The 12,784-nt window shown below is 45.4% G+C and overlaps 1 protein-coding gene across 2 annotated transcripts in view; it reads left to right on the top strand.

The window, feature by feature from the left end:
* SMC1 (structural maintenance of chromosomes 1) overlaps positions 1-12,784 on the top strand; it is a 71,850-nt gene that overhangs the window by 45,607 nt on the left and 13,459 nt on the right. For both annotated transcript variants that reach the window (XM_065428483.2, XM_065428482.2), the window contains exons 11-13: positions 4,571-4,951; positions 7,995-8,107; positions 9,505-9,852. In XM_065428483.2, coding sequence (XP_065284555.1) covers positions 4,571-4,951; positions 7,995-8,107; positions 9,505-9,852 — 842 coding nt within the window. The remainder of the gene's footprint in view (positions 1-4,570; positions 4,952-7,994; positions 8,108-9,504; positions 9,853-12,784) is intronic.

The following is a 12,784-nucleotide window of genomic DNA, read 5'->3' as shown; positions in this document are numbered from 1 at the left end:
TCGTTTAAAAGCAAAACATGTGACAAACTTCTGCTAATCTTCATCTTATTGCACACCAGAGGCAATTAGTTGTCGCACGTCTCCAAAAAAGAAAAGAAAAAGCGAAATGCATGCATGGCAGCATCCTTCCTATGCGCACCGCTGTGAGCACTAAATGAGCGAGAAACAGGCGGTCGCCCTTAGAGCGATTAGTAATGAGATAGCCATCAATTTTGCGAGTGCAAGAAGCTGAAACTGCCCGTGGAACAAAACCCAAACCGCCGCCCGCCCGGGCGCACACCAACGCGCGAGCGGTAGTTTATAGACACACCGAAGCAAACTAGCTCTAAGACAAACCATGCAACGAAAACTGAGGGAGGGAGGCACAAGAAAGAAATTCCCTGTATTCCCACATAATGGCAGCACATGCCAGAAAAGGAAAAGTTAGAAAATAGGCGCGCTTTTTAAACGTACAGGTGGCGCTGTAAATATACGGCACCGACCATTTTGGACTTGTTCGCGGCACCGTATATTTACACCATTGACCCTCAATGGTTTAATCAATTGATGAAAAACCCTGCATTGAAAGAGATTAATCGATTACAGTCTAAAATGATAAATGATCAATCGCTAATCGAATAACAAAAATTAATCGACTAACCCTGTGTCAGAGCATCTCATCATGCTGTCGTGGTCATGGCATCATTCTCACTTTGGCTATGTCATCCACCTCGTCATGTTGTCAAGCCATCATCATCATACATGCTTCGTGATACAATCATCACGCCATTGTCATCATGCACTCGTCGTTGTTCCATTGTCCTCATGCTGGTGCCTTGCCATCGTCGCTACAGCGTCGTCCTACAGTCATTGTCTTACCGTTGTCGTCATGCCAACGTCATCCCGCTGATGCTTCACCCTTATCATCACTTCAGCTTCGTCATCCCACTGTCGTCAGTCCTTGTTCGTTATTACATCTTAGTCATGCGGCCATTATTCAATCGTGATTATGCCGTCGTCATGCCATCGTCATCATTGTGTTGTCACGCTGTCATGCACCCCTTATTGTGCCATCGTTGTCCTGCCATCATGGTCGTTTGGTTGTTGTCATTCTTACTTCGTTTGGTTGTCGTCATACTGTCGTCATCTCATCGTCCTCATGCTGTCATCACTATAGTAGCGTTGTAACTTATCGAAAACTCATTGGGGTCACGACATTGTCATTAGATGCCTTTGTAATTCCATCGATGTGATTCTTATTCATCCCATTTCTAGTTAGCTTTCAAGCAATCGGTCATGAGACTCACTCGCTTTGGATCGACACGATGCACGCGAAAGTGTCATGACCCGGTTGCATGAATTGGTGTGGATGGCAGATGAACAAAGAAGGAGGGCGAGGTGGGTGTCATGCAAACTTCTCATGGCCCTGCAAGATTTCAGAATCTGGCAGGTGGCAAATCACGCCAAACCTGGCAACGAAACGGCGCGATGATTGAGTCACATGATGCACGCTCCTTTTGTCTGTTGTAAAGTTGTGACGGCCCTTTTGTATGTTGAGAAAAATAGTAAAGCAAAACTTTCTATGAAATAAATAAATGATTACCGCAGTACACGGCCCACTATTAATCTGAGAATCTCATTAGTGTTCAGTACAACAGAATGTCACTAATTCATTACTTTCTGAGGAAGCAAAGCACTCGAATCTATTCAACAGAAATCCTATGGATGAAAATGATATTTTGCAGACCTTCGTGTACTATAACTGAGCTGTAATCAGTGCTGGCATACTGATTTGGCGTTCCACTTAAAGGGGCCCTAAACCACCCCTTGGGCTTGGTGAAATAACTTAGTCTGCAGGCAGCATACGCTGCTGTGAATATCTCACCCAAGTTTTGCTGTCGTACACTGTGTGTGGAGCTCACAAGGAGATTGTGAAGTCACCTTTCTTTCAAATGCTCATTTTTCAACAGAAGGCTCTTTCCTCACTCTCTTCTGGGCACTTTATTTCATCAGACACTTTATTTTGTCATTCCCTTAGACGGCTGCTATTGGCTGATAGCTGACATCAAGCTGCATTCGGTTACATGGCGTAGATGCCGCCCTGGGGTGCAGCGCACTCTCAGAAGAGGCTCGCCAGTTCAAGGTTGTTCGGTGGCAATTCACCACTAGCGCTTTAGCCACGAATGGGTGTGTTTCTTTGTGCCTCTTTGCCGGCTCCAAATGCCTTGAAAAATTAACTAAAGAAATGCGTCACTTACAGAGCAGTTACCTGCGTGATGTACTTTAGAACGCCAGATCTATAAAGTATGTTTTTTAAAACACACCGTCTCATTTTTCTCACCCGAGCAGTGTGCATATTCATATCTTCGATAACCGAAGTCTCCGTCTTGGCATGCTTTGCGCACTTTACGATGGATCCAGTTGGCTTTCTCTTTTTACGAATAGAACACAAGTAGCTGGCACAGTGTGGAAATATTGATGGCACAGCATCTGGTAACAGGACAGACCATTTAGGTTTGTCTAGAAGGACTTCGCCACCAAGCTCGCCCTAATACCTCCGCATTTCTGCTTTGCTCTCTGAGAAGTGCTTCTCGCACACATAGTCACGGGACGTCAGCTCTCGATCCTTCCTTGGAATTGCACAAGCCCACAGTTCCAACCGTACCAGGTCACTCGGAACTTTGAATGTAATTACCGTTTCCTTGCAGGAGGCATAGCCATTGCTGCAGTTTGGTACGACATATTTCTGCTCCATCCCAGAATAAGCACGGATGGAAAGTGCTCGGCTTTGTTGCAACGTGGAAAGCGTGCACAGTCTGAGAAGCCAGCGCTGCCAGTGCAAAGCGGAAGTTTAGAGATGGAAAGCATGCAGATAGTGAAAGAAACTGTGACAGCTTGCATGCCCAAATTGGGAGCTTTCCTCCCAAGGTCACTTACGCATGCACTCACACCATGTGCGAGTGGGTGAACTGTGGCGGCCTTGGCAGACATCGCCTGCTCCGGGATTACTACTAGTCGCTCGTTTCAAGCGCAGTACGGCATGTAGATGGAACAGTATTCATTAATAGCTGATGCTAAAATGTCCGCCACTTCTATTTATTGACGTTACAGAATGAAATCTGGGAAAACTTACGATATATGAGATGATATTGCGATTTTTGTGTGTCCTGTCCATAGAAGAACATGTAAACGATGGCAACGTGCCCAACTTGTCATCGGTCATGCTGTGGCGAAAACTGCATTTCCTCCTCACCCAACTGTAACTTTATCAGGCTGCCCGCACACACTGTCGTGGCCTAGCAGATTGCAAGTACTTCTTTGTCCGTGCCTGGTGGGTAGTATCTTGTCAGTAATCACTGTGAACAAATTGCCAGGTTAGCCATGCGATAGCCATGCAACCCACACATGGACAGCTATGTGCAGCTACAGCAAGAGGAGAGGAGAGGAGATGCGTGCGTAAGGGGGAGACGGTGGATAGGCGCGGGTCTCCTGCCCCTGCCCCCCTCTAGGCTGTGCTTGATCTCGATACTGTGCACTCACCTCTTCCCCACCACCCTTGCGCTGAAGGAATTGTCAGCTCTCGTTTCCTCGAGGGCTTCGAGCTGCTGTGTGCCCATTGTTACGTGACAAATGGTGCATTGGTGTTTCCTGCATACTGTGTCTCGGTGCGCATGCTTCGATGGCGTATTTGCGGTTCAACTTTTCCTTGCAGAAGAACGCTTGCCAATTACCATTTCCTTGGCCGACATTGTAGTTTCTTTGCTAGATTTACTGGCTGTACAGGCTACAAGTACGTTTGAAAATTCCAAATACTTCATTAAATAAAAACCTTGTCATGAAATTACTTCCTTAAATCTAGAGAATACACAGTTTTCAATGAAATTAGAATCGAAAAATGAAAATGGCTTGTTGCATTGCAAATTTCTTTACATCAAGGTTTATTATGTTCAGGTTTGACTGTATCCTATATTTGATTCGAAATCTACTATTCGGTACTTGCGCACCACTATAAATTTTGCTTCCAAATATCGATTCCACAAAGATTGTGAAATGGCATCTAGAAAAATGGAGATGCAAGAAAAAAATATGTGCATTTAAAAGCATTGCCTTATGCAACACTCTTGTTTTATTCAAGCCACTGCCTAATTCCACAGTAAACTTGGCACCCCTTTTGCGTCAAGAGCAATGAAGTGAGATGCTCATTTGCGAGGCATTAAGAATGAGGAGCTTCGCGGCACACTTGGCATGCGCCACTACTGTGAATATACCAAATATATTCGAAATATATTCCATTTGATTCTGTGATATTCGAGTATTTGCACACCCCCTGGCTAATAGGCATTTATAGGCACCGTGAAAGTGCAACAGATGTTTCTAGACCACTAATTTGTGCTTGTTTATTAAGTAGGCACAATAAGGACATTAAAAAACGAAAGGCATTTCGCCTAAAGTTCTGATCTCTAGTCGTGAGTGATTGTGGCTTTGCTGAGATGGATTACTAACTTGCCTGAACCTACACCCTTTTTGGCTAGGAATACAGCCTTTGCGGTGACGTCAATGATGCTTATTGGATTGTCACGATTCCATCCAGGCACTGGAGAAACTGAAAAGCAACAAGATCAGCAAGAAGCAGGAGTTGGACGGCACTGAGGAGAGCATGGGCGAGATCCGCAAGCGGCTAACGGCCGTGCAGAAGGAAATCGCGAGTGTGCAGAAGGCACTGACAGCCCTCGAGGCACGCCAGGAACAGCGGCGCCAGGACCGCCACAGTGTCTTTCAGACGTGCAAGCTGGAGCAGATCCCCTTGCGCTTGGTGCGCGGGAACCTCGAGGACTTGGATGCCACGGCGCCGACAGATGACTCAGCAGCAAGTGACGAAGTGGCTGCTTCCCAGGCCAGCATCACCAAGGTGTACGAGCGTGAGGGCCACATTGAAGTGGACTACTCGGTCCTGCCCGATGAACTGACTGAGGTGGGTGGGCCTTTGTTCATGTGGCTCTTTTCTGTTCAGTACTAAACCCAAGTTTGGTACTGAACAGTTGGATGGCTTCTTTTTCTTTTTTGGTACTTGTGTCACTGATGCATTGCAGAGGACAGGTAACTGAATGTTGCACAGCCAAATCAATACTGCTTCATGATTATGATGTTAGTAATTGACAGTCAAGACCAGGTGTCAAATGCAGAAAGGGTCTGCAAAATCGTTCGATACATAAATATATGCTGATAGATGAACTGAAACCTTTACCTTCCTCTGATCTTCTGTAATTGCAACAATATGTTTATTGAGTACAGTAGGCTTTCACCAGTTAATTCAATTTTTGGTTAAGGGGGGACACGGGTCTTAGAGACGGGAAAATTCGTTTAAAAAAATGTGAGTCTTTTGAAAATGTTATTTTCAGATTCTACAGCAACTAATGAATGATCTCGAAAATTTTCAGGCATCTTGGATCAATAGTTAGTCGTAATGGCATTTTACATCATGTCAGCAAGCTGTGTGTCTGCTGATGAACATGTGAAAAAGGGCCTTTTCCTACGACACGTGGTTGCCGTCCTACGTTTCCGATCGCAGCCATCTTGGTCTTGTTTAGCTTTCGTGCCACCGCTACTCCATCCGCTGAATGGCTATGAAGAAAAAGCCAGCGAAAAAGTCCCGATGCACGATTCCATTTGTCGACTAAGACACATGAGTGAAAGCACGCCTTGCCATCGGCGGATTTTCACCGTCGTCTGCTTGGGCTGCTCGGGCATGCGAAACTTGCCGTGAAATGATGTCAAATTCAATTTTCTACAAAGCATAAATTCTGCAAACAAAAAAAATTAAGTGTGTTAAGCTTTCGAAAGTGTACTGTAGCTTCACAAGATGTCGGCAATAGTTTGTTACCCGAGCCAAACGCCTCCGACGCCTCCCCCTGTGACTGTGGAATAGGCTTAGCACATGGACGCATCTTTGACAGCAGCTGTATTCATGCAGCATTCCATCCTGACGATTTGGAGGTGGTGAAGGAGGTTCAAGAAAAACTGCAGGACTTTGCTCCAATGCCGGCTACCAGCCGAAATTGAGATTTTTGTGATTGCCGCAGCTGGCTCAGATGCAATGGAGACGCACTTCATTATAGTAAGCCTAGATTCTATAAATGCTCTGCAGTCTTGTGTAAAGCGCAGGTTGTATGGTGGCAGTGTGACAGCGGGCAAAGGTCAACATGACTACAGTCTCGCCATAAAGATAGTTATCTCGTGCGTGCGATTTGCGGTTATGCCTCATCTGCGGCGTTCGCCGCACATGCACAGCTGCCAAACATGCCACCCGTTTCTCGTGAACAGTCTCTCTGCACGCCAAATCCGTGGAGCACTGGTAATTGGCAAATGGCACTAAATTATTATTATTATTATTATTATTGTTGTTGTTTGCAATAAGTGTTTCACACTGGGGCCGTGTACTAGTGGCATATCCTAAATTATTCTAAGTTGTCTGTGTTCTTCTCAAAACAAGCTTTTCGCTCAGCCTGCTTGTTTGTGGCAGCACTGTCTCAAGATGTAGGACAGCTACAGTTGTAATTTTTGTTGCTATATGAAGTAAACGCCTAAAGCTTGAAGTGCTGCTAACAGATTTCTTTATTAGATTTTGTTCATGTTCACTAGTAGCAATACTGTAAACACCGAACTTTGATGAACTGCTAAATTGACAATGATTTGTAAACTGCTTGCAGCACTTCACTCATTAAACATTCTGCTACACTCATGCATCATTATAGCTTTCTACCCAATTTTGTTAGGGTTGCTGTATCTTGTAAGCGATCTGCAATGTGGACAAAGTTTGGCCCGCGTGGGCACCATATCTTGAAAGCTATCTGCGATATGGACAAAGTGCGCACCAGCGCTGGTGCTGTATTTTGAAAGCAATCTGCGATGTGGACAAAGTTTGGCCCGCGTGGGCACCATATCTTGAAAGCTATCTGCAATGTGGACAAAGTGCGCACCAGCCAGGCATCGTATCTTCAAAGCGATCTGCAATGTGCACAAAGTTCGGCCCGCATGGATGCCATATCTTGAAAGCTATCTCCGATGTGGACAAAGTGCGCACCAGCCAGGCGCCGTATCTTGAAAGCGATCTGCGATGTGGACAAAGTGCGCACCAGCGCCGGCACCGTATCTTGAAAGCTATCTGCGATGTGGACAAAGCGCGCTCCAGCCGGGCACTGTATCTTCAAAGCTATCTGCAATGTGGACAAAGTGCGCACCAGCGCGGGCGCTGTATCTTGATTATGATCTGTGACGTGGACAAAGTGTGTCCAGTGTGGGTAGCTCATGCTATCGACATTTAGTTCGTGTTGAAGCGAGACACGGCATGAAGGTCAATTCGCTTGCTGCTGCCGCGCTTATCTTGCTTAATTTGGTACCGCAATCGATGCGTTGCCTTTCGAGCAAAACTGCGACATTTTTGTTTGTTTTTTACTTTGTACATTCGTCACTCACTATTTTGCAATAAAGTTGTTAGACATCACAACAAAAGTTTTGAAAGTGAGGCGTCTCGGAGAATACAGACTTCGGATAAAATGGACGTTTTTTTTTTGTCGGATTATCAGGGTCCGTTGTAACGAGAGCCGACTGTACTGGGTGTTTTAGCACATTTAAATACACATAATTTTGAGAGTACCACAGTGTCAGCTTAAACAAACTCTAAGTTTGAATTAATGTGATTCTACTGTATTGTACCTTATTTAGAGAACTCTGATGCGTGTCAGTAATCCTTTTTGTTTGTTTGAAAGATTTTGGCCCAATACCTAATGCAAAACGAGAAGAAAATGTTGAATCGGTGCAGAAGGATAAACAACGGGTTGCATGCTTTTTCTTTTTTTTTTAATGATTAGCTTTCTTTGGCTTTTTCAATCTCTTTATTGTTTGGTCGATGGTCGAACTCTGAAAAGAAAACATTTGTCTGCTCATTTATTCTTTGTTCGGCCTATTCATTTACATGGACAATCATTGCCAATGATTTCTGCTCGTCTTTTTTGCAGTTGGACACGCCAGAAGAGGTGAAACGAGAGGGCAACCGCCTCAACAAGGAGATAGCCGACATGCAGAGTCACCTGCAGCGCATCCAGGCGCCCAACATGCGGGCAATGGAGAAGTATGTTGCACTCACATTCACGTGGAATGTCAAAGACAAGAAAGCGCATGACGAAGGGACAAAAGGTAGACGATAAACACAAGCTCATAGACGACAAACGCGAGCTCTACCACCTGAAGGACAGTTTCTGAGATGGTTAATCATGTCACGGTCGTGTTGTCTTTATCTTCGTTCCTTTTCCATGTGCTCTCTTCGTTTTTATTGCAAAGGCTTAATAAGGTCCTTTAGTCTCCAATGGTTACGTTTGTGTTTTTCCATTCCACTTGGTACTTTGCTATGTCAGTATTCAAATGCCTGTTGTTTGTGAATCATGCTGTGTAGGTGCTTTCACTTCGACAATGCCCATTAGAAATGGTAGGCTCTGTTAACAGTAGCGCTGACCCCCTTCAGTTTCCATTAAGTTGAGAAAGCATATCACAGTTTGTGACTGCTCTTTGTGTTTCAGCAAAATTCTTCCTTAAAGCAGTTAAATTCATCTGATCACCTGATCCATCTTCTGCACATAAATTTAAACATGCATTATGAATAACTATTTTTAATGTTCAGTGCAATCCTTCTTGACTGTAATGTACTGGGAACATTTGAATGGCAGATATTTGAAGCTAAACAAGGCTAATCATTGCCATGGAAGAATTTTCTGTGACAAATTCGCATTGAGAAGGTTGTTTAAAGCTGAAAGGACAAAGTTTAGTCAAATTAGTGCACTGCACAAGCTCCAGTGTGGCTTGGCTGTCATACTGGCAGCGTAAGCAGACATGAACACCAGATTTCCCTTTCATTCTTAGTACAACATTTCACAATGACAACCACAGTGGTGAGTTCTCAGCTCCTCCGTCGCCAGATACCACCAGCATACAGCATACTCCGTTCTACCTAGTGTGTTTGTAGCATTGTTTCAGGCTGCCAATAAAAACATCACCACTTATAGAATACCAGTTTACAGGAGACGTAGATGTGAGTAGCCACGTTGGCGGTGCCATCTTGGGGTGAGGAGTTTAACCAGAGAGGACACAGCGCAATGATGCAGTGATTAACCATGCTCTTCTTAGCTGCTGATGTAAAGAATTGGCAGCACTGTTATTGTCAACGTGTGGTTCTTTTGTTAGCATACATTCCACCTCCTACCCCACTTTTTTGTTGTTGTTGTTGAGAGCACCCATGTAGCACAAAAACATTGTAATGCGGTGTGCTTGGACAAAGCGTCACAAGGTGTTGCTACAAGCATTGTTACTGCAATTCATGTGTACAAAAACATGGTCTTCCACGAAGGGTAATGCTTCTGTGGACAAGAGAAAGCTCTGCTGTCTGGCCACGGGGTTTCACATTTTGTGGTGTCACAATAGCTCCGCGAGCTTTCCTAGTAGTGCTCCATGATAGAATGCCGCGGGTGTATGCAGGCTGGACGGCGTGAAAGAGCGGCTGAAGGAGACAGACACCGAGTTCGAGAATGCACGCAAGCGTGCCAAGAAGGCCAAAATGGCTTTTGAGAAGGTCAAGCGAGAGCGCCACCACAAGTTCACCGCCTGCTTCGACCAGGTGTCCAACCGCATCGACGAGATCTACAAGGCACTCACAAACAATGCCAGTGCCCAGGCATTCCTAGGTCCCGAAAACCCCGAGGAGCCATACCTAGAGGGCCTCAACTACAACTGCGTGGCGCCTGGCAAACGCTTCCAGCCCATGAGCAATCTGTCCGGTGGTGAAAAGACAGTGGCTGCCCTTGCCCTGCTGTTTGCCGTGCACAGGTAATGAATGTGCTTTACGCCTCAGCTACGGTCGACTCCTGCTGATCGACCCTTGGAGGACCGCAATGTTGGTCAGAATAACAAACGGCAGCAAAATTAACAAATTGAAATCTTTTTCATTGCTTGAAGTGGTGTTGTCATTGCTTCTTGCTCTTAAAGCGATACTGAACCAGCATGCAACGGCGGGCATTGAATTGTCTAACGTGTTGACTGCGATGTGGGTCATGGGTGGGTCACAGCTGCTGTGCAGGGCCCTCCTGCAGTGTACAGGCTAAGTCTTTATTAGGAATCAAAGGAGAGGGAAAATACTTTGTTTCTAATTCGATGTGTCGTGGCACCACTCCTACGTCGTCAGAGGAAATTTCAAAGCAGTACAACTAATTTAAATGCCAAAGACATCCTTGCTCATCAGCGTGGAGTCCGAAGAAAATACCCGCCGCCTCACCCACAACTTAACGGGGAAGAGGCCGCCGATTGGTGTAAAATACAGACCGGGGTGTTGCCCCATTTAAAATTGCTAAACGCCATGCATCCCACTCGTTATAGGGCCAACTGTCCTTGGTGCGGTGGCATACCTACCCTAATGCACATAACCTGGGAGTGCACTAAGCACCCTCATAGGCCAAACACCAGTAGGACAATGGAGCGGTGGGAGGCACAGCTCGCCCGCTCCGATCTGGCAGGACAAAAGTCCTTAATTAGCCAGGTCAGGCAGGTGGCAGAGGCCAGTGGGGCCCTGGACTGAGAGGCTCCGACCACCCCTCCTTCAAATCTTTAGAATCACAATAAAGTTTCTCTCTCTCTCTCTCTCCTCGTGACTCACTGGTAGGTCACGACACACCAGAGGAACATGACAAGTGACCCACCAGTGTAACGTCATGCACAGGAACCGAGACTTCGAAAAATTCTTGCCACAGTGAATGCGGTCAATGCTGCCTCAGCCTTGGACTGAAATGTTATGAAAAGAAAAGTAATACAGTTTTTTGCCTATAGGGAAGCAGTAGGACTGGGTGCTGAATTTATATTCTCAAGCTTTTTGGTAACCACTGCGCCGTGCCCATCGTGGGCAGTGGTGGTAGTTGAGGGCCAAATTGACCAAAGTAACATGCTTTCACATTCAAGTTAAACATTTCTGTTTTTCCATAACAATGTACACATACTCGACAGAACTATACAATGTGTTTGAATTAAGCAAAAAAATCAAAAGTCAAATTGACTGAGAGCGAAGTAAGAGGAGTCCACTGTGCTGTGAACCTTTGTTGCCGGGAACATGGATATGCCGAATTTATGGGTATACAGTTGAGAACACACTTACAACAATGTTCAATTGCCAAGAAAATCCCATTGTTATAACCAATAAATGTTATAACCGAGTTGCATGAAAAAAAAAAATCTATGGGGACAAACGTCGAAAGATTTTAAGTAGACAGAAAGAATTGCAGTCAAACCCACTAATGGCATTACTGGTCTTAGCAATAGTCATATTTAACAATGAGCAGCTGCACTACAGTGAACTTTTCTGTGTGTTCTATGGTTCCCATACCACGTTATTGGCCATGACAATAAATCTGGGTACTGGGTGTCTGTGGCGAAAAGAAGAGGAATGCAAATTCCAGAATAAAAAGAAAAAACCTCTCGAGCCTCCACATTCTCCCGCGTGCCCTACACCTTCTCTTCGCCACACCTGCATTTGTGCTGCGCATCCCGCATGGCATGCTTTCGTCGCATCGCTCTATGCATCGCCGGCCTTGCATACCCCTCTCCCTTCTGCCCATTGATACATGAGTCGACTCTGCTGGCATAGGATGTAACGAAGTCAGTAAAATTGGCAATTTCCTTCGTTATATTGAAATTTCGTTGTATTGAAATTCGTTTTTTTATGCAAATAAGTACAGTAGTACAGTCGCCGATCGATTTTTCCTTCACGAAAAGGGGCCATAAAATATTTCGAATTATCGGGCAATTGAAGAAAGCAAATTTTAATAAGAAAACAATTAATTTTGATAAATTTAGGAGTCGGCGACGAATGATACGGTTTCATGCCACGTACGCCGATGAAATCTTTTGGTGATATAAATTAAGCAAAGCTAGGCACGCTAGGTTAAATAACCAGTGGACCATTAGGGTTACAGAATGGGTGCCACGAGAAGGGAAGCGCAGAAAAGGATGGCAGAAGACTGGGTGGGGTGATGAAATTAAGAAATTCGCAGATGCTAGTTGGAATCGGTTGGCGCAGGGCAGGGGCAATTGGAGATCGCAGGGAGAGGACTTCGTCCTGCAGTGGACATAAGATAGGCTGATGATGATTATGATGCCACACTTTCACGTGCACTCCGCCCCCGTGGCTGATAGCATCACCCGCACTGAGACGAAGCTATCAGGAAAAGCGCCGGCTGCAGGGGGCGAATGCTTCGTCTGCCTCTCGCTCCAACGGGTCACCGAAACATTAGGTTACTCAACCTCTAATACTAAACACGTGGTGAGACAGCTTACACTGTGCCCCGCCATCTCGGCACACACCCACTCTTCGCAGCCGCTGCAGATTACCTCTAAAGCTGAGTCATCTGACCAGTTGTGTCAGTGGAAGTTTCAATTTATTGTCTTGGCATTCCTTTGCGGCAGCAGTGAAATTTCGTTATATTGAAAACACTTGCAGGTACACTTCATTACATTAAAGGGACACTAAAGGCAAATACTAAGTCGACGTGGACTGTTTAAATACCATTCCAGAAACCTCGCAATGCTTGTTTCGCGCCAAGAAAAGACTTAGCTGAAGAGAAAATTGCATCTGAAGGGTCTGAATGCCTTTTGCGAAATTCAAATTTCTCGCCACCCAGCCGGGAGAGTGGTGACATTGCATACGCCATCACCACCCTTTGCAACCATTGGTTAGTAAAACGGTGATCGGCAGACCGTGGTACCGAGCCAAGAC

Source organism: Dermacentor albipictus, chromosome 5 (assembly GCF_038994185.2).
Source record: "Dermacentor albipictus isolate Rhodes 1998 colony chromosome 5, USDA_Dalb.pri_finalv2, whole genome shotgun sequence".
NCBI lineage: Eukaryota > Metazoa > Arthropoda > Arachnida > Ixodida > Ixodidae > Dermacentor > Dermacentor albipictus.
This window is presented reverse-complemented; position numbering and strand designations above follow the sequence as displayed.